We start from the raw sequence: 23,184 nt of genomic DNA, 5'->3' as shown, positions 1-23,184 counted from the left end.
AATGATATAAATCTTTAGAATCCAGAATAGCCTTGACCACATGATCTCATAGTATATACAGCCCTGGTATCAATATCAAAACATTTTTGTATATTCAATGTTGAGGTATAAAATTCTCTTGAATAATCACATAAAAGCAGTTAACATAAAGATAAGACGCTAAACCTTTTCTCTTGTTTTCATTTTCAGAGAGAAACAACTTAGATGACATACATTCCGGACATCTAAGGGTAGAAACTGCAGAATTTAGTATTTCTAAATCTATAAAACGGTATCTAGCAATTATAAACTAGATAATTTTGCTCTTGATGACGACATTTTTTTAATTTTTCTAGCAAAAGCACATAATTCATCAGAATTAAGAAAGTTAAAATCAACTGGTTTCCCCATATTTACATTTACTTCTTCAACACTTGTAGAAACATTTATGTTCATATCTACAATATTCGGTTCCATATTTACATCCATATCAACATTATTTATAACTAAGTTCTTTTTTACATTAAATATTTTTTTCCTTTTATTATTTTTAGCTTTTGTTTAACTCTGCAAGCCTTAGCCATTATACAAGATTTATGATATATTTATCAGCTTTCCAGTAACTATTTTTATACTCAAGCTGTTTTGAACAATTGAAAATACAATTTACTTGATGAGATATATTTTCATATAAAAAAAATAGGATTTTGGACTATTTTTTAGTAAAAGCAAAAAATAGTGCCGTTGTTATAGCGGTTGTTAAGGAAGCATAAAATACTAAGGTTCATTAAAATCTATTTTAATGAAGATCTATAGCGAATTTTCAAAAATGCTTTTCAAATGGTGAATCTCTGATAAATTTTGTACAAAACAAGAAAACAATATTTTTTTTCAAAAATTTCTTATTTCTGAGGGGTTTTCACCTTAAGCAACGCGCATATGAAAAAGCAATGGGTTTTGGTTTATTTGTGTGTATTTTAAAAAACAAAACAAACTTAAACTTGAAATTACATGTGTTTCTAAATGGCGGTTAGAGTTATGAAAATATAGGCTAATTTGGTGTGTAAGGTCCTTACTTTTCTCCGACTAAAATGAGTAAATATCTGGCGCAATATAGTCAAACAGAAAATTTTTAAATCATCTTTAAACTGAATTTTAATCATTGTATAATTTGTATAAGCTTTTGCATAAAAAGTAGCCTAGATAAATGAGTGGAATAAATGAGTTGTATAACTAAAATGCTCTTTAAGGATCATCGATTTTTGAGAATATCAGTAATTATAAAATTATGCTTAAGAGCTACTACTAACTGATTTTGATGTTCTCTTACTGTTATTCTTTTTTTATTTCTATTTTATAAGCACTATTTTACTTTTATATACACTTTACCGATTCAATAAGCATGTGAAAACATATTTAGATATGTTTTTTGAAAAAAAGTAATAATGCAAAAATTGGTATTGCAATTCTTTTTAGGCTAAATGAAATGATTCCTTTTAGAAAACTCTATTGCTCTGCATCCAATAAATTAACAGAATTTAGTAATAGTGATATTTCTGATGTTAATGTTGATGAAAACTTTATACCTAAATTTTTTATTGATAAAGATTGTGACTATGGTGTTTATGAATCAGCTGATAGTAAAAACGATGATTCATGTAAAATTAATGTAAATCAAAATGAAGATAATAAAAAAAGAAAACAAAACCATACTAAAAACATGTCAGGCCATGAGTGTAAGTGGCATAAAGTTACACCTAGTAAAATAAATATTGAGCTTCTTGGGGATCCTTTTCCAGCTCTTACTTTATTTTTCTATTTCCATTAACGGGAATTGTTGTTCAGCAACAATAAATGAAAATCAATTAGAAAGTAATTTTTAACAATGTGGATTATAAATTTTTGTCAAAGTAAGTATTCAAAGTATTTTTATTCTTATGATTAAACGTGATTCAGATTGAGAAACATCTTCATATTAAATTTAGTGTGCGTAAAAATTAATTAGAGTGGTTTGCAAAAATATAGAGTCAGTTGATTTTTAATATGATTTTTTAAATATTTTTTTAAAATTAAAAGCAAAGAAAGCAATTTAGTAATTTACATTTTTTAAATTTTGTTAACAGTGGTTTTATGAATAAAATAAGAAAAATAATTTTTTGAAAAAAAGTAATTTAATATACTTTCTTATGAGAAATATATACAACTGTTAAAAAAAACAAACAAAAAGACAGAGCAAAAATATAGAGTCAGGGTGCATTTTAGTATTTTGTATGCGCACCACGAACTTTCACACATGCACGAATACTTCTAGGCATAGATTTAACTAGTGGATGCATAATTCTCTTGGAAATTCTTTCCAAAGCTTTCCTAAGGTCTGCTGCAATTGCGCAACACTAGCTATGCTCTCTTTGACCCATCTCTTGTCTATCCAAACCTAAATGTCCTCGATGGGATTAAGATCTGGAGAACGAGCTGGCCAATGCATGATCTTAATATTTTTCAGATCAAGCCAGTCTTTAACCGAGATTGCAGTGTGAGCCGTTGCGCCATCGTGCTGAAAAATCCATTGTTGTCGTCTTCTGTAAAAACCTCTGGCTGTTGGCAAAAGTTTACGTTCGAGGGTCTCTTTGTAGTTTTACTGGTTAACTCTGCCGTTACAAATGTTGTATGACCCTGTTTCTTTATGGGAGAAGCATCCCCATTTTTCCACTGATCCTCCTCCGCATTGTATCCTTGGTACACAAAAACGCTCTATGAACTTTTCACGAGCCAGCCTCTTTGTGATTGATCTTGACTTCCAATTTATTACCTCAAAATTGGATTCGTCGCTGAAAATGACTTCTGCCCTGTCATCTGCAGACCAGTAAGTCTTTCTCTACACCACTTTAATTTTTTTAGGCGATCTGAGACACGCGAAAGTGGTTTTTGAGCAGAGACATAGCAATCTAAACCTTTTATATTTAGGCATCTTCGTACAGTCCATCCACTAACATTACCATACCAGGCGTATTTGTGAAATCCTTCAGCAAGTTCGCGTTAAGAAATTTTAGGGTCTTGTCTAACCTTCCGATAGATATAACTTTGGTTTCTTGAAGTTTGCTTTAAAAGCCTACTAAGTCTTAGTAAATCTTTGACACCATTATGTAGCTCGTGGTTTTTCAACGTTGTTTGTACACATTTAACCGAAAAATTGCACACTGGAGCTATTTCTGGTTGGCTTTTTGTTTTATCTTTTAGCAGATCTACAATTTGTCATCGTACAATGTCTGAAGCAGCTTTTCTGCCCATTTTTATCATTTTACTTTACCAAATAATTACCAATGCGAACAGCTCAAGATATAATAATAATAGCTTAATTTTATTTTCAAAAGAACGTTTACATAGTTCGGAAGAAATCAACCACGAAATTTTAGATCGCTCGGATAACATTTCGTTGAGATATTTCAAGTTAAGTGTTAAATTTGAGTTGACTCTTTATTTTTTCTACATTAGAAATACCGGTACGTTCTAATTGCATTAATAATTACTCAAGACTGGTTAACCTAACGAGTTCGAATTATTTACCATTTGATAGAGAATCAATTAATTAAGACATTTAATACGCTTTTAATCGTATTAATTAGTTGCTTTCAAAGATAATTTTGAAAAAAAACAAAATTTCATGCAAAAAAAGTAGTGACTCTATATTTATGCAACCCATTGTACTTTTACTATTTAAATATAAAAGTTATTTTATTGCTGTGATAGGTGTACCATAATGATATCTACATAAGATAAAAGAATTATCTTTACCTTTCTTCCTTGGTACATTCCCAAAGATAGTTGATCACTTATCTAAAGTAAAAATATAAAAGTCCTTTTATTGCTGTGGTAGGTGTACCATAATGATATCTACATAAGATATAAGAATTATCTTTACCTTTTTTCCTAGGTACAATCCAAAAGGTAGTTGATCACTTTTCTTAGCCAGTTGTTCATACATTGAATGCATATTGGTTTTATTTTGAAAACCTTATAAAAAGTTTCACCATTAGCGGTTGTTTCTTGAAGCTCTTATGTTTATATAATCGATATAAGCTCAATTTACTTGCTGACTATGTTTGCAAACTACTATAGTATAGCAACTGAAAGTTTTGACTAACTTAAAGCTTTTATTTTAAACTTGGAGCATAATCTTTATATTATACTCTTCCAATGGCGGCTTTTATCCCAGAATTGTTTTACCACTCCTGCAATTATTTTATTGTTTGTTTGCAGCCATTGTCTTCCACCGAAAAAATGCTTGTGTAACCTTGTAGTTACGTCTAACTGAAAGTATTTTCTTAACCAACAATAATTAGTTTCGATGACTAATCTTTAGAAAATTTCATTTGAGTTTTCAGATAATGCCAAATATTTTAAATTACTTTTAGAGGATTATCTCCATCGAAGCTCGTTAATTTTTTTTGTATGATTGAGGCAGTTTGTATCAGTTAAAAGTGTCTCTAGATATATAGATTCTGTTGGTAAACATTTGGGAAAATAAAAGTTATTTACGCTATCTTTCCAATAAAAAACCATTTCTTAGGGGATCTATTCTGAAGGTTATGAGTTTGATACTTATGTGATTAAAAATCAAAGGGTGGTGTTTTTTAGAAACGTTTGATTGAATAAGAATACATGGAGATATTTGGCTTCCTAAACAGTAAAAGGTGAGATAATAAAAAAATTTATTTATAAATATATATATATATATATATATATATATATATATATATATATATATATATATATATATATATATATATATATATATATATATATATATATATATATATATGTAATATCACGAGCAGTAATGTTTTATATTTGTTCAATGTTCATTCTTGTCATCAACATGATCTAAAGAATAACTTTATGATAACAATCATGGAAACATACCAGATATTTTTCTTTTTCCGATAAAAGAATGGGGAACCTTACATAACCGGCCCTCAATTTATCTTAAGTTTTAGTAGCTTAATTAAATATGAAGTTTCAATCTCATTTTATTTTCGTAATACACTAGTATGCATATTGAGCAAAGGATGAACAAAACCTAACATTGACTTTCAATTTAAACAAAAGTAAAAAAAAAAATGTTTAAACTAAATAATGTAAGCAAGAAATTATGAACACATTGTATGAGCAAATTATTACATGTAAGCAAATTTTATAAAAAGATATTATTAAACTTAATAAATCAAAGAACTAATTTTAAAAAAGCGACTTAATATAAGAAGAATTTAGATAAATTAATGTAATAAAGTTACCTAAAATGATAAATATTACCTAATAAATTTTAATTTACTTTACGTAACTTATTTACATTGGTTTATCTGAAATAATTACTTACGTTTAGTCATTTATTTTGATAATAATTTATTACAACAAACTTCATGTTAATGAATCAATTTGAATAAATTATTGTAAATAAGGTGAGACAGATAACATAAAACAATCAAATTAGCATAACTAAACCAATATAAATAATTTTTTATGAATAACTAAATGTAACTAAATATATATATCTTCAGTCTTTTAGTAAACAATCTCTATAAGTAAACTTATGTTTATATATTGTTTTTAAGTAATACTTTCAAATTATAAATAATTTGAAGGCGTGTTTTTCTTTTTGAAAGCAGTTAATTTCTAACAATCGCAAAAGCTAATACTTTCTATTCCTAAAAATTGCCTTCAGGCGGTAGGGATGTGAAATGACTATTATCTGCGAATCATTATTATAACCCTTTTTAGTTTAACAAAACTATAAAATACAGTTAATGAAGAAATTTCCGTAACGAAAGCTTTTTTTCTTTTTTTAATATAAATTCTATAATGGCGGAAAAAGTGTGAATTTTAACTATTAAATATGATACTTTTGAAGTAGTGATAAGAAATTAGATTTTTATGTAAAATTTATTATTTTTCAAAAGTATCAGATCAGCATAAACATAATTTTAAATTATTAAGTCTTGTGTTCAATTCTTTCTCCAGTTATCATGTTTTGAGTTAAAGTATCCATAAATTTTACACGGAGAATAATGGAAAACGAAAACAAAATGTTCAAAGTATAAGTTATCTGCTTAGTAAGCACCAGTTTTATATGGATCTACAAACTTTATTATTTTCAATTTATTAACAACTTCTCCTATTCCCTGTCGTCAAATCGCGAGTTTAGAATTATTTTGTTCTATCTCCAATTTTAAACGTTGAGAGAAAGTTTTTGATTTTATTTTTAAAAGTAAAAATTACTTAAAATTTTAGCTTTAATTTTCGAAGAAACAATAACTTATGCTTTATATAATCTATGCTGAAACAAATTATTTAGAAGAAAATTTAAATGGTAAAGCGTATTTTAAAAGTAATCATTACTTACAAAAATTAATAACTTATTTTCTCCCAACCTTTTAAAATGGGAGAGAGAACAAAATAATTCTAACCTCGCCAAATACAACTTTTGTTTAAATTGAGCATTTGACTTTATTTAGGGCCTCGTTTGCATTTCTGAGTTTTTCCATGTAATGATTTAGTTAACAAATCCTCAGCCATTATGTCCTCAAAAATGGGTTGAAGTAGACTCTTTATCGAAAGGGTAAATGTGTTGGAGGGTTTGTGATCATTTTTGTCCTTAGACCAGTATTTGCAGCAGCTATTAGTTTCTCGAAGGTAAAAGTTATAACGCTCAAGCAGACCATTTGTGTTTGTGAAATGAAAGAGTATTGCGTGTATGGCCTTTTTCATAGAACAACCATTCGAAAGCTTTGATCTTATTGCCTACCATAACAACTCTGCATAGAAGCAATCCATTTATTAGTAAGTTGAACTTTTCCAGAAGCAATATTTTTTGCTCGTTTGTAAGATTTAACAAGTTTGCATTATCGGGTTCCTAAGCGTTTCTGCGCAAGTTCAATGCATTCAAGCTTTACATAACGTTGTTGTCCCAAGCAAACCACTTATATCAAAATAATTTAGGCAAATTGCTAATGTCCAAAATTTACAAAATAATGCCTATATTAAAAAAAAAAAAGCTAAGTTATATTAAAAATTGCTTAATGATATTTTACAAGATTATGGAAGTCACAGAGATTTTTGGATGATTATATTATATTGACAAAATAAAGTTTTTCGAATGTCCAATAAAGCTTAGTTTTTTGGACTTACTCGTTTTGCTTGTGACAACGACAATAATTTTTTTTGAAAATGCATTTCAAAGGTAAAAAATGCTGTTCAAAATAACTAGGCTTACCGAGAAAACTATCTTTATTGTAGTTTCTTTTAAATTTTACATTTAGACCGCGTGTATTGTTGTAGTTAGTGCATCAGATAAAAACGTAATTTGATATAGCGCTAAGATTGACATCATCGCTGGGGTTCTGATGGGATTCACAGGCTGCAAATATAAATCCAGCTTCAAAATATAATTTAATGATCCTTGAAATGGAATGAAAAGTTTCAATAATTATAGGAAGGTCGTATAAAAAAAACAATCGGTCAAAAGGCAACTGAATGTTCATAACGAGAATTTTAGAGAACTTTCTCTAACGTTTATCAAATCAGAAAAAAAAAAGACTTTTAAAGCTTGGTCACGGCTAAGTTGCGCTTATTGTTACACTTATTGTCTTTAACCGCTATGTTATTGTTTTTCTGTTTTAAGTTTTGAGCTTTTATTATCGGTTTTCAAATAGCCATATTTTAGTTTTAAAATAGCCGAAAAAAGTGGCACGTTTGTTTACTCATTTCAAATGTAACCTGTTTGAAAATAGTCTTAAAAACACGTTGTGTAAATATGATATAAATTCAATCACAGGTTATCTCTTCATCATTTTAGTATTATCTAAACTTCAACTTGCGTGCAAAAAAAAAATTAAGTTCCTTATTAATAGCTATTGTACTCAATTTCTAATTTGAGCTTAATTTGATTATTAGTTAAATTATTTTCTATAACACAGTCAAAGTATGTTGTTTGGTCAAACAGCATTTTAACAAATTATATTACATAATCTATAATACCTGCTTATTTACCACCTGAGATTCCTTAATTTTTCCCGATACTTTTATTCAAATTAAAATTATATGCCCTTAATTTAGCTTCTTGTTTTAAAGAATTGACATGACGGGTTTTAATGCAAGACTTATGTTATTAGATCTTTCTTAGTAACTTTACTAAGATTCCTGCTTTTTAATAATGTTATTAAGGCGTCTGTTTTCAAAATCAGCTTTGCGTCTGAAATATTTATTACTGCCTCTACAGCAGCATTAGCTATTATCACTAGTACAAGTAATTATAAAAATAAAAATAATAGTTTTCCCCACAAGGTTTTACATTTACTCCGGAAACGAAATTGAGAACCTGAAGGTACATCAATTCGCGCTTTCAATAGTGAACAGTATTTAGGTAACTAAAATATCATTTACCAAAAACAAATATAGGCTCATTTGTTAACGCTTTATTAGTAGATCAGGTAACGCTACAGGGTATAGACATTAATAACATTTATTCATAATTTCTGCGCACTTTGATATCATTATAATATCTTTCTCTAGAAATAAACCTCCTCAACCTTTAGAGGTTAATTTAGATAAACATTGCGGTAATTAGCTGATTGTCATTCTTATCTTGAGAATTACAATCAGCTAAATACCGCAACAAAAACAAAATTAATTTAGAAACAAAGTTGAATATTTTATAAAACATAGCCTCACATTTACGAGGCACTAAATTGTGGATATTTAAAAAACCAGCGAGAAACTCTCGAAATACTAAGAAATGTTGCCACCCTTATGGGTGAAGCTTACACATCAGGTTATTTTGCTATGTTGTTGAGTGATGATTCTACATCAGTGCGTCGATGAAAAACATCTGCATAGTAAATACCACTCCTTATAACTTCATGACAATTTGTGAAAATAAAGCCTATGACCACACCAAGCTCTAAATAAAGTTTCAGATGAATTGGTTTACTAGTTCAGGATTTATGGCAGTTTCAGTTAAGTTTTTTCTTCATTTTTTGACATTTCCGCCTTTAAATGTTTCCGATTATTGTCATTTCTGACCACTATTTTGAACAATTGGGTTTCATGAGGCTTCTACTAGGTTATTGCAAAACTTTTGATTAATATTGTTTTTTTGCTACTTGTTCGATTTTCATTCAATAAGGCAAAATAATGATTCCGCTATTCAGAGCATCATTAGACTTGCCTTTCCCATAATTCCAAAATCTCAGGATTTTCTAAGGTGTAAGCTATTGACAAAATACATTAATATCCACAAAAATGGTTTACAAGCTAGACAAAGGGGTTCCAACAAGAAAACCATATTTTGGAGTCCTTATATACAGCTTTTTGACACTCGAAACCCACTGAAGTACCTAAATCTGCAAAAAATAAGATAACAAAGCTATAGTTTAACTGCTTATTTTGTTCTATTTCTGTGAAGGAGCATTCTCTGATAACATATAAGCTTATATTCTTTAATTTTCTTAAAAAATGTCCTTGGTTTTTGACATGTGTGTCACTCTTTTAGCAGAAATGCTCTGAAACTCTCTTTCTAGCTCTAATTTCTCAATACCTATTTATTTAAAATAAAAAAAATAGCTTTTAAGGATTCAAATGTCTTAATAACTTATGCTAATCTCAAATAAAGAAGGTTCTGCAAGCAGTTGATTAAATATGCATAATATTCAGGTTGGTCAAGCAGCTCAAATATCTTGCTTTGAACTCTGGATGATTTTTTCCTTCTTGCAACTTGGCAAATATTGATAAAAATGTTAATGTGCTGTTTCAATGGATTGTTCAATATAGGGTCCAAAGGAGGATTATTTATGGCTAAGGAAATCCTTGAGGTCGTAGAAGACAGTATGAGTTTTGGGTGTTACGCTTGCACAATCAAATTATCAATTACCATCTCTTTGAAGGTTCGATTATTCCAGAATAATCCGGCTGAAGCAAGCCTTGATAAATGGAATCATGATTGAATACTTCAATCAAGAAAAACATGTTTAGGGACCAAAATTGTCTTAGCAAGTTGCAGTAGAACTTCCATATTGTTTAAAAGCTTTCTGCATTCATTTTCCTCAAACTGACCCCCATGATAGGAGCTCAGTTGAATGTGTGGTTCTGCTAACCACTTCTCAACTTGAAATGATTATTTACAATTCCTAAAAGGAGATGCAACTTCGTTCGTGGGATGATTTACAGAATTAGAGTATAGTCGGGTACGCTGATGATTGGCTTTCGAGTTGAATTGCGTAACTTTTATGAATGTATTTTTGCATCAGCAACATTGATCAAGAGACTGGAGACTAGATTTGATTGAGTGCAGTGTTCGCAAGTTTCCAAAGTGGGCAAGACTTTTGCAGTCTATATCATACCATGCGAATGAGTGCATACTTGAGTGGGTTTGCAGATCACACATTACATTTTCAATCTAAATGTCACAAGCCAAAATCAGTTTAAGTCCATTTGAATTGATCAATGACCAGACTTGATCAATATAAGAGTGTGTTCGTAACAAATCTTCTGATACTACTACGAGAATTTGTGTCTTGACCCTAGTGTCTTCGCCATCCTTTGAGTCAAATGTTGTTTTTGTGGCCCACAAGTTTCTTTTTAAGTATTTTCAATGCTTAAACAAAACTTGAGAGAACATTTGCCCCTGTCGATACCCAAGTTTTCCAAATAACCACCGGAAATCTTACGAAATCGAGCGACGTGTGCAACGACTCGAACTGTGCCAGAATTTCCTTTTCCATCTGATATTGTCAAGTTATTATAGATAAAGGTATCATTTAATGTTGACTTGCCTTTAAGAACTTCAGGTAACACTTTGGCTCCACTATCTTGCCGGGTGTGAATAAAATTGGAAGCCCACCGGTTGCACTAGTAGGCACAGCAGTTCTTTGAGGGGATGAGTCCTTGTTGGCTATCAATTGAGATACTGTTTGATCTGCTGCTTTGGTACATTTTGCCGCGAAGGATTGAAGATTTTCTCTTTAAAAGGGGTAGCGCACTTCCAATTTTCTTCATAAGCCCTTCCTTGATTTGGTATTTTGCCAATAAAATCCAAATATAGAATGGGAAACGTAACCAATAACGGATAATTATTTGATTACTTTGCCTCTTACATACAGAAAAGAAAGATATGTACACTAGGAGCGATTCAACTATGTAAACTAGGAATGAGAAAACAAGATATTAACTATGGTAGCAACAAATAGCATCAACACCTCTTAAAAGATATTTATTTTTAAAAAAATTACCCATTTTTTATTATTGTAATGCACTTCATGTATGCCACTTTTTTTTTTTTTTTAATAAGAAATTGTCTAGGAAGTCAACATAATGTAAACTTACTTAGAGTGTTAAGTGAGTTTTCATTATGTTGACTTCCTAGACAATTTCTAATTAAAAGCAATCTGTTTTAATCAAAATTGACAAACTTATTTAATTAAAAGTGATTGCACCTTTAGATAATTTTTATGAAAATTTTCTGTAAACTTTTTTCTTCTTCGACTCTTTTAATTAATTTTGACTAAAAAACTGTTCTTTGAGAATAGAATTTTATTATGGTTGTAGAAAGGGGAGGCAAAAAAATAGTTTAGCTTACAAAAAGGTAATTATAAAACGCAATTGTAATCTCTCAGGTACCTATCCTAACCATCTGTAAGCCCTTAAGTTTTTCAGTTCATACCCTCATGAGTGATTTATATAGGAAAACTATGAAACCAAAGCCGAACTAGTTGTTAAAACAGAGCTTAATTCTCTATCATTCATAATAGTGATAAAAACTGAATGTAAAATAGTAAGTGAGGGTGTTCATTTGTACTTATTCTTGTTGATTGTTGTAAATATAGTATATTGCATAGCTTCTGTTTCATTTTCAGGCCTGAAACCGAAAAAAAGCCAAAACATTCAATTTTCTCGAGTGACGTCATTATAAAGAGGCTTTGGTCAACAGAAAAATTGTTTTGCCAATAAACCTTAACCACTTTATTTAGCAACTTTAAACGACCATTATATCTGGAAATAGTGAAAGGGAATCAATTGAAAATTTATACAGTTTTAAATGACCATAGGCTACACTAGTAGCAACTTTTATTGTTTTGTATGGCGTAATATTTATGTAATTGTTTGGTTTTAGAGCCGATAATCTTTACTTTTCAATTAGAGCAAAAAAACACTCAACTCGAACCTTAAAAAATGAATTTTTGATCTGCGGACGTAATTAAATGATTTCAAAATTTGAAGCACAATGTTTGCTAGGTTGGTCCTATTGGAATCCGTGATATCAGCAACCTGCTATAATATGGGAACAAAATCATTAAAAAACAAGTTCATAAACAGATTTTGTCTAAAATTTAACAAACCTATTTTTTTATTCAAAACTTTTAAAGTTTTAGTTAAAAAATAGACTTTTTTAACTTTTAAATAATAGTAAGCAATAACAGTTTTAAAAACTCACCACGTCTTTTTTATAATTAATATCCTTTGATGACATTTTATCCTTACATTCACCTGAGCTATAACTTCATAAAACATTTGTTAAATAATGCGAATTTAATTACAAAATATGATCATAATTGGTAGTAAGCACTACTTGAAGATCTACCATAGCGTTTTGCTTGTAATTTCCCTTTTCATCTTCTCCACAGCTATCTGTTTTTACTCTTTTAAAATTCTTTTTAATTTGCTCCTTTGCCATCCTTTTTCAATTGTTCTCTTTAAAACGACTTCTTTGGATGATATAAGATAGTAACATTTTGATAACTTGCAGTTTAAGAGGCAACAACGAAAGAATTGAACGTTTTTCACAAAATATTGGTTCAAAAATTAACATTCGCAAAGTAAACACTATTTGAAGAACTTTTTGTGAACAGATTTTAGCTTTTGATTTTTGTTGGGATCAATAAATTTTGGATGTTCTTATTCTTTTTTACTATTTCCAGACTATATTAACAAGTAAAGCATAACTTGAAAAAATAATTGAAGTCGGATACTTTCCTGCAACGTCTCCCAAATTGCGAAAGTGTCTTTTATTTTTTTATCATTCAGCGTCAATAACACGTTACTCAGCATATTCAAAGTATCAGAATCTGCTGCTATAGTTTATTAACTTAAGTTTATCTGTACGATATGTAAACAATAATGCGTTTTTACAATTAAATGTTTGCCTTATTAGGATGATACACGTGATATGTGTATCATCCTAATAAGGCAAACATTTAATTGTAAAATGAGGTATAATATATATCTTTAAATTAAAAGTCCCCGTTTGGACAGATAGAAATATGAATATAAAGATTGAAATGCAGAGAGTTTAATCATAACAAATAATTTTTAAATGAGTACATTATCTTTGAATTACATTAAATCACTTTAGAAATAGTTATATTTGAAATGATTTTATAATATACGATATGTGTTATATGCATATATATATATATATATATATTATTACTATAATACAAACTAAATAATTAGCTTGGTTTATATTACATTACTTAAAGTTTCACGCAATAGCGATCATCAGATGTTATAAACCGTAAAAAGACGTAACGACAAAAAATACGAAAAAAATACGAAAAAAGTGCTATGGAGTGTCTGCTATGATGGCATTAAAGTTTTTTATTAAAAATTTATTTTCATGGCGGCACTTTGATGTTAACTCGCTTCTTTTATTGAGCAAGCCTAGTTTCGACGTAATGATGTGGAACTTTTCAGTCAAGCACAAATTACAGTGATTGCCACCAGGTTTAAATGGTTCTGCCTGATCGAGAATGTTCCACGTAAGGATGGGTTCTAAACCTTTACTTTTACACTCCCATACAAATTTAGAAAGTTCCGTGGAGTTTGCTTTACTTTCATAACGAAAAGAATTCCTATGCTTATACCATCTGTCTTTAAAAGTTTTTTCAGTTAGACCAATGTAATAATGCCCCTTTTCTTGCTGCTGGGTTTTTACATTGCAAATATAAATAAGGTTTTTCTTAAGGCATTTTCCATTTAGTGGGCATGTAGCGGTTTCTCGGCAATTGCATGATTGGCTATTATTGTCAATAGTATAAGATAGTATTCTTTTGTTATGAGCAGTAATAATTTTCTTAACATTTGGGAGGCAGCTGTAACTAACTTTTACGGTGTTCCGGTTAAAAAGTTTGTGGAATTTATGTTCTTTTGGAAAGCATTTATCAATTAAACCCAAAAATGTCTTTGCTACGTTTGTTCTAACGTTCAGTGAGAACGGAGGGTTAAACCAAATAACGTTTCGTTTTCGAGATCTTGCACCACGTTTTGGCATGTTTTGATTGAAAAAAATTTTTTCTTTAAATCCGCAGGAATTGAGAGCGTTGTTATAAAACGGTGCGGCTCCATTAAAAACCTCTTTGTTTGAAGATATATTGCTGATGCGGTTAGAAATCATTTTCGGTATTGATTTGATGATATTAGGTGGGTGATTGGAGTTGACGTTAATATATATAGGGTTATCTCCTGGTTTTCTGTAAGGTTGAAAAGTGCTGTCAAGGAGATTGAGTGTGGTATCGAGGAAGTTTACAATTTTTAAATTAGATCTAATAGTGATAGTAAGGTTGAATTTATCTTTAAAAATGTGAACAAAATTTTTCTTTATTTTTTCTGACTGAGGGCCGCTGATATTATAGAAGCAGCAGAGACCATCATCTCTATATAGTCCTGTGGTGTTGAGCCCGTATTCTCTGGCAATAGTATATAATATGAATAGGCCTACTAACTCGCACAGTTCGGCTCCGTCAAAACTTCCCATTGTAACGTCAAAATCAGGGTCGCCTGATTTTTTACTCCACATATTATTTCCTGTGAAAAGTAAAGTTTTCCTAGTATGGTAGATGATATTGATTGATTCATCAGGAATTATGGTGAACTTCTTAGCGTGTGTTAAAGAATCTTGAAGTAATTGTTTTGAAATAGAAGGGTAAAACTCATTAATGTCGTATTGAATAAAAGTACATAGCTTTTTGTCTGGTATGGACTTGAACCACTCTATTACTTCTCTTGTGTTATGCCATTGGTGCACGAGGGTGGCTTTTCTCACTCTGCTATTAATATCATCTAATAACACTTTGCTAATTTTCCCGAGTTCTGGTTTAGCGGGGTTTATTAAACGGCACTGAGGATTATTGACAAAATTTTCCTTGTGGTCTTTTAGGGTAATAAATGCTGTGTTCATGGCTAGACATTCTATTCTATCGTCTATGTCCAAATTTTTCGCAATTTTTTTAGCCTCAATATTAATACTGTTATACTGTGTTATATCAGACTTTTTGTATGTTTTAGTAATGTTTTCAGTATAAAGCTTCTGATACGAAGGTTTATCTAGCTCATATATGTTTCTAGTTTTATCTGCAAAGACGAACAAGTTATTTGAAGATTTTACTTTTGCAATGTCGTGATGCAATTGTCTTTGAAAATCATTTTGAATATTAGTAAATGAGATATTCTTTATTAGCTTTAGCAAATCATTTTCAAAACTTACGAGATCAGGGTGCTGTGGTGGGGATTTTCTTGATTTGAGATCATAATGGTAAACAGGCTTCTGGTTAGGATCATTTTCGCACATCAAAGCTTTCCATCTCATACGTTTTATAAGTAATTCGACTTTCTCCGTAAAATATTTTAAGTATTGCTTTTTGGATGGTACTGGTACGTTCTTCATCGAATAGTTGAAATAATGTTTCTTCATAATTTATAATTATTTAATGTAACCGAATATATTAGAGAGTGCTCAACTTGAAGGAGCGATAATATAGATTTACTCTTACTGGAAGTATTAACATAATTTCTACAATACTATATATATATATATATATATATATATATATATATATATATATATATATATATATATATATATATATATATTGCACTACTAATTTAAATGATTTGTAATGTTTTTTAAAACTACGAAATTAAAAATCTTATTTTGTTTTTGTTATTGTCACAAGTTAGAGAATGTTCATTGTTACAAATTACATTGTTATAAATATCGGGAAAAACTGAACAAAATACTGCAATAACTGGGGCTGTATTATTATCAGCTTGTCAGATATTTCAGAAACTATAGTTTGCGATAACTTACAGGTGAATGGTCCATTTAGCCACAAATATTTAGGTCGCCATTGAACACCAATACAAAATGATTGCATGCAGTCTTATAAAAAACCAGTAATCATCCCAAAACTCAACTCTGTCTTAGGTGAATCCCAAAATGATAGGGAGGATCTCTTCTTTGAATCATCCAGATCTCTTCTTTGAAAAAAAAAATTGAATCAGCTCTGTTCGAAGATATAATTTATCTGGGTGTATGATCTTATGACAATATTCTCCGATGCTGTATGCAATACATCCTAAAACAGGCCAGAGACCAGCCTTTAAATTGTTAAATAAAGAATACCATCAATGTTCATATGTAATGTTAGTTGACATATATCAGCCAACCTTTGAGATTCTTTAGTCAATTTTGAAACCAGTACTTTATTCCAAAAAAATGCAAAAGTGTCCTTGCTTCTTTAGGAACATCTAAACCATTTTTTTGCAAAATATTGAGAAGTCCTGTTATAATGCTTTGAGAAACATTGTAATTTGTAGCCCATTTAACAAGGTCATCTTGAATACTAGTAATTCGTTTGCTTCCTCATTAGAAACTTTAAAAGATTCGTTTTCATTCTCTTTATCGGAATCAAAGTAACGATACACCCATTCACAACATTTATCTAACTCCAGACCAGCAAAATTGTAATCCTCTTTCATAGATTCAAAATTAACATTTATATATGTTTTATTAAAACTTTTTGAATCAGCAGTCGACGCTTCAACAACAATAGTTGGACTTTCATCACTTAAAGAAGTAAAAAAATTATCAAAATGAGTTTGAAAATAATCAATAATATTTGCAAAATTGTTTTCTTCATTTATATCAAATGATGCTGATGATGTAAAGTTGTTACTTGATAATTTAATACCGCTAATTTCTTCATTACTTTTGTATTTACTTTTAAGGGAAGTCATCTTTTAACATTAAATAGAAATGGCTTGCGAAGAACACCACATTTGCCTTGTAAAGTATTTTTATAAATTTAATGCATGCACATCATAAGCTTTTATTATAATAAATCGGTTTCACCGATTGGGTCCCTGGTTGAACCCCCTCTAAAATCCGTCTGCAACCCAACCCTATTTCCCAGATAAAAAACACGCGGGTCCCTATAGGTTGTGTTTACTGGAAAGACCTTAACAAACTTATTAAATTCCAAAAGCAAATCTAACTAAGCTATTAAAACCAAGAACCAGAAAGCTAAAAGCTTACAAACGCTGGATTAACAATAGTTAGGTTATAACATTTAAGGGTCAATAATAGTTTAATAAAAGAAAAGCCGATATATTTAGCGTCATCTTAAAATAGTTAAATTATTTAAGCTATTAACATCTTAAAGTATAGATATTTGAACAAAAAGATGATGATTTTCCTTTTTGAACAATTTTCATAAAGGTAATTTACTTTCCTAATTTTAAAAATAGATTAGCTAAATGGACCACCAATCTGACAGTCAAAAAAATGAGCGGAGAGAGAGCAATACAGATGCACCTCATGCAAAAGAAACAAATGTTGAGCAATCAATTATTTATCAGCAAACCACACCAGTTTTAAATGAAAAAGAGTTGACCATTCTAATTCTTAGCGAATCTGGTGCAGGAAAATCGGCTTGGATTAATGGAACTTTGAAGTATGTAAGCTTAATAAATGAAAGGTCAAGTAATCCCGGTGACAAATCTACAATTATTGTAATGGACGACACTAATAAATTGTTTTCTCAACTTTCGATGAACGCTGAGAATTGTTCAAAAGAGGATCAGCGAAAAGGGGAGCATTTTAAATGGAATTTTTTATACAAAAGTTACGCTATTACGTTGGTTGACACGCCCACACTTTGTACTGAAAGTGGCATAGAGCAGTACCAAAAAAATTTAGTGAAAACTCTTAGCACAGCATCAAACAGCATTAAACAGATAAATGGTGTTTGCATTTTTTTGAAGACAAATGGTTCACGACTTGTTAACAAAATTCATGATGTCATTAAGAAAATCTCTAGTTCTCTACAAAATGATTTCACTAAAAATATTGCGTTTTGCTTAGCGAAGACAAGAACTTATTTTTATGGTCTAGGAAATTTCAAAAAGAGTTTAATAGATGTTTTAAATACTCCACAAATGAATATTCCACTTGACGAAAGTAGAGTGTATTGCTTTGAAAACGAATGGATTAAGCTTCTTCACGCTACTAATGAAAAAAATAATCAAGAGCGAATTCCAAAAGATAGGGAATCAATCTATTTGTATAGCTTTCAGAAGTCAGTAGCTGAGATTGACAGATTGTTCAAAGATATTTCTGAAATGCAACCTTTTTTGATGCAATTTGCTCTTGATCAAAAGGATTGCAGTTATAACGAAGTTGTGTGTGGTAATATCAACAATGACTCCGCAAAACCTAAGCATTTTGCAAAGAGTAAAATTAGAATGTCACCTACATACATAAGCTCAGATAACAGAGCATTTTTATCAATTGCTTGCCCTAGTGAACTTTGCGCTCAAACTTCTAAAGCAAGCGGCAATATGAAACTTCCAACAGACACTGAGCACCAATGGTTTTGTCCAAACTGCGAAGAAAAAGTTCAATTTGGATTTGACGGTAATTTTTATTGTCTCTGTGGTAGCGCTTTAATTGATACTTACAAATTTAAGTGTCCGTACAGTGATCACAATAAATATGAAGAACATTACAACCTAAAAGAATTATTGAGAAAGCTTATCCCTTTTGAGAAGATAAATATTTTGATTCTTAGTGAGTCTGGTGTGGGAAAATCAGTATGGATAAATGGATTTGTTAACTACCTCACTTACTTCAGCATAAAAGAACATGAGTTAGGTTCACCCAACAATGTGAAACCATTTTTTATCAACTTAACGGATAAAGAAGTCAATGAAATAGCCGTAAATATTCAAACAGAAACAAGCAATAAACAAAAATCAGAACAATCTTCATATCAAATTTGCAAGCCCTATAGTTTCCCATTCAACAACAATTTAATAAGCTTGATTGATGCTCCAAAAGCCTTGGAGAAAAAAGATATTAGAAGAAAGCAGTATATAACCAGAATTCTAAATATAATTACAACTCTTAAAAAGGTAAATGGTATCTGCTTTTTAATGAAGCCGAAAAAATCCAACCTGATTAACGAAGTGCATAATATCGTTACGGAGCTGCAAAAAGCATTTTCAGATGACCTCTGCAAAAATGTAATGTTTTGTTTTACAAATTCAAGGACTTATTTTTACAGTTCTGAAAACTACGCGAAGTATTTAAAAGAAAATTTTTCAAAATACCCTACTAATAACATACCAATTGAAAAAAGTACTGTATATGACTTTGAAAATGAGGCTTATAGGTTTCTTGAAGCAATCAGAAATGAAAAAGACCGAGCACAGTTTCCTAATGAATTGAAAGCTAATTTTTATTTAAGTTTGGAGAAGTCATTAACAGAGACTCATAGAATGATTGAACACGTTTTTGAACTGAAACCTTGTAGATACAATTTTATGAAATATACATTTTACAACTGGAGCAATTTTTTAAATGCAAATGTATATGTGGGCAATATCAAATCAAAAGTTGGTTCAGTATGGGAAATTCTTAAAGGTATTGGTTCCAACTTATGTCCTATAGAAATTAACATTCTGCTAATTGGTGAATCTGGTGAGGTAGAATCATCTTGGATTGACGCAGTTAAAAACTATTTCCAAAACGCAAGTTCAGAATATAACAAATCAAACGGTTGCTGGAAAATAGACCATATAGTAGAAACTAAATCCAGTAACGAAAAGAAAATGGACGGAGATCAAGAATCACAGGTTGTAAAATGTAAAATTTACAGCTTTCAAAACATTTCTTGGGCAATTAACTTGATTTACACGCCTGCAACTTTATACTATAGAGAAGTTGAGCATATCAAAAGAATTATTGAAAACATTTTCAAAAAACTTTCACCTTTCAGAAATATACATAGTATTTGTTTTTTACTGACATCTAAAGAGTCAAGTTTGATATCCAAAGTTCAACCCATTATTGAAGTGCTTAAAAAATTGGAACAAAATGTTAGCAAAAATATAACGTTTTGTTATACAGACATTAGTTTTGAAAAAAAAAGCGAAGATGCTTTAAAATTAGTTCTTACAAAAAATCAAATTAGTGACCTTGAATTGGCAAACAACACGTTTTGGTTTAATGGGGTCTCAAAGAATTATCAATATGAAAGAAAAGAAATGATTTCGAGAAACTTTTCTCAGGAGGCACGAAGAATGTTTAAATATATTTCCGAATTGCAGCCGATCACTTTAATAAGTGCTGCTAGCAAAAAAATAGGATTGTTAAGTCATCTTGCAAGAAGTAAGTCTGAAATGGTAACAACAGGCTCAAAACCTGTTCAGATAACATATTTATTTATCAACTGCATAGATAAAAACTGCTTTCCAGGTACTAAAGTTCAATGGTTTTGTTCAAAATGTACTGTCAAAATTCTATATGGATTTGACAACATGTTTTATTGCGATTGCGGATACGCTGCGGTCGACACATACGAGTTTATGTGTCTGGGAAATGGTCACGGCCAGGAATATAAAGAATATGCCAACCTAAATGAATTTCTTTCAATACTAGAACCGCTAAAAAAAATGAATATCCTGATTATTGGAGAAACTGGAGTGGGAAAATCTACATGGGTAAACGGGTTTAAAAATTTTAGTGCGTATTCAAGCTTAGAAGATGCTGAGTCAAATGTTCTCCTTAACCTAATACACTGCAAATTTACATTAACGGATAATGATTCTAATGAGATTACAGTATTGACCGGGCACGATTCGAATGAAATCCAACTGTCAGGACAGTCATCAACTCAAATATGTAAAACTTATTGCTTTCCATACGAACGTTACTTCATTACACTGATCGATACCCCTGGTTACGGTGATTCGAGAGGTGTAGATCAAGATATTAAAAACTTTAAAAACATTTTTGATATGCTTTCAAGTTTTGAAGAACTAAGTGCGATTTGTATTTTATTGAAACCAAACAACCGAAGACTTGATATTATATTCAGATACAGTTTAAAGGAGCTTTTGACCTATTTTCATCGCGATGCTGCCAGAAATATCTTGTTCTGTTTTACAAACTCTAGAGGAACAAATTATAAGCCAGGAGACACCTTACCAACCCTCAGAAGTTTCCTTTCGGATTGTCTTCAAGGATTGATAAAATTAGATAAAGCAACCTTGTATTGCTTCGACAGCGAGCCTTACAGGTATCTTGCAGCAAAACAAAATGAAATCCAGCCAGTACAGTTTTCAGAAAAAGAAAAAGCCATTTATTCAGAAAGTTGGATGAAGTCAGTAACAGAGACTCAAAGATTTATAAACTATATCTCTGAAATTGCACCTCATCATGTTCAGAAAACTAAGGAAGTAATTGCAAATAAATATAAGTTTTTAGAACTTAAAAAGGAAATATTTGAATTTCAGGCCCAGCATGAGAGTATCATCAGGAATAAAAATGAAAGAAAAGATGAAGAAAATGTTTCAAGTGAAACTTTACAAACCAAAAGCTCAGATAAAGTATTGAAAGAACTTGCAAAAGAATTAGAAGCTACATGTGATTATCTTCGTAAAAATGCGATTGCAACTTACAACGATGAAGAAACTGAGTTTAAGGAGCACTATCGAGATATTGAAGATGGCACTAAAGGTGAAAGTAATACTTAAAAACATTAAAATTTGCCAATTTGTTGTGATTCTATAGAAAATAGAGTTTCTGGTTTGAGCAAAAATTAATCATGGTAGAAACAAGACAAACACTGCAGTAATGATGAAATTTTTTTAAATAGTAATATTTCATCTTTGTTTTAAGTATGTTAGAGATATATTAGGGAGAAAGGGCGACAAAGTTTTCTTCTGATAAACACATTCTTACATTTTTTTTGTGTGATGATTTGACCTGATAAAAAAACTTCCAACGGACATTGATTTATTATAGCACGAAAAGGCTTACTATCATTTAAATTAGATGCTGGATGGATTTAATCGTTTTTAGTTTTTTTATGTAGACGCTTTTCTGATGGCAGTATACAATCCATGTGTGTTACACTTATTAATAAGAAAAACAATCAATATAAACGATCAATATATTTGCTGCTAATACCTGTGTTTTTAAATCTCTCTAAAATACCAACAATAAAAATGGTGCTAACAATTACAATAATAGCTTGATTAGAAGTTTCTATTATAAGTTTCACAACAATCACTACTACGTGTATGGTGACAATAATACCGGAAATTTTTTGTTTTTATGCATATGTTTAGCTTAACTAGAGCTCAAGAAAGCCAATTCCCGTAGTTCTTGTTAGCTTGGGTATTCGCTGTTTTGAAAGAAATTGTTTTGAAACTAAGGGGATTGAAACCCAAGTAACTTCAGAAACTCATGCTTTGGGGTTAAAAAATAGCCAAAAAAACTATTGGTTAGGCTTAACGGTGTGAAGAAGAGCAATATCGTATAATAAAGTTTTTGAACTTAGCAGTGATGTTTCGAATTAGGCGAACAACACGTTTTCTGGCCACATGGATAATAATTTAATAACAGAAAGTTTATTTAAAGTTTTTTTTTTATTCGGAATAGTAAAGGATATAACAGTATATGTTTAAGGTCGTTGCAACTTTAAAAAAGAAAAAAAAACAAGAACCTTTAGTTGAAACCATCATAAAAAATCTCTTCGACATAAAGAAATGTATCAACAAGCAGGAAATAATTGATTAAACTCATCCGCCAGAAACGAGATGTTTTAATCATCTGGTTGTGCTAGTAAATTATATTAGCATCGGGTAGAGGTTGAAGCTGTTTTTGATTAAAACGAAAACTCTGCGGCGTTCTATAGATTATAAACAACTGTATTGGGAGTAACGTTTTTGATTTCAAAAAGTTTGAACTTTCTTAGTTTCTAGAGTTAAACATTATGCTGCCTTTATTGTTAATTCCTAATAGTTTATCACAAGGTTTTCCGCGGCATTAAAAAAAAGAAAATACAGCATTTTTTCATTTATACCTGATTGGTT

The 23,184-nt window shown here is 30.4% G+C and overlaps 2 protein-coding genes across 2 annotated transcripts in view; one reads left to right on the top strand and one right to left on the bottom strand.

Moving 5' to 3' along the window:
- LOC149887374 (uncharacterized) overlaps nucleotides 1-4,263 on the bottom strand; it is a 9,473-nt gene extending 5,210 nt beyond the window's left edge. Inside the window, exons 1-2 of the mRNA XM_090090261.1 lie at nucleotides 3,899-4,263; nucleotides 3,772-3,813 (exon numbers count right to left, since the gene is read on the bottom strand). Of these exons, the coding sequence (XP_089946387.1) occupies nucleotides 3,772-3,813; nucleotides 3,899-3,970 (114 nt within the window). The 5' untranslated portion in view covers nucleotides 3,971-4,263. The remainder of the gene's footprint in view (nucleotides 1-3,771; nucleotides 3,814-3,898) is intronic.
- On the top strand, nucleotides 510-23,184 carry LOC149887373 (uncharacterized). Its single transcript, XM_090090260.1, has 3 exons — nucleotides 510-2,706; nucleotides 2,749-4,670; nucleotides 17,551-23,184. The coding sequence occupies exon 3, from the start codon at nucleotides 17,560-17,562 to the stop codon at nucleotides 21,838-21,840; it is 4,281 nt and encodes a 1,426-aa protein (XP_089946386.1). The 5' UTR covers nucleotides 510-2,706; nucleotides 2,749-4,670; nucleotides 17,551-17,559; the 3' UTR covers nucleotides 21,841-23,184.

The sequence above is a fragment of the Hydra viridissima genome, unplaced genomic scaffold (genome assembly GCF_058129835.1).
Source record: "Hydra viridissima isolate aposymbiotic clone 2 unplaced genomic scaffold, HvirCarnegie_v1 scaffold_6, whole genome shotgun sequence".
NCBI classification, from domain to species: Eukaryota; Metazoa; Cnidaria; class Hydrozoa; order Anthoathecata; family Hydridae; genus Hydra; species Hydra viridissima.
Note: the sequence above shows the minus strand (reverse complement) of the source record. Positions and strands in the feature narration are given on the sequence as shown.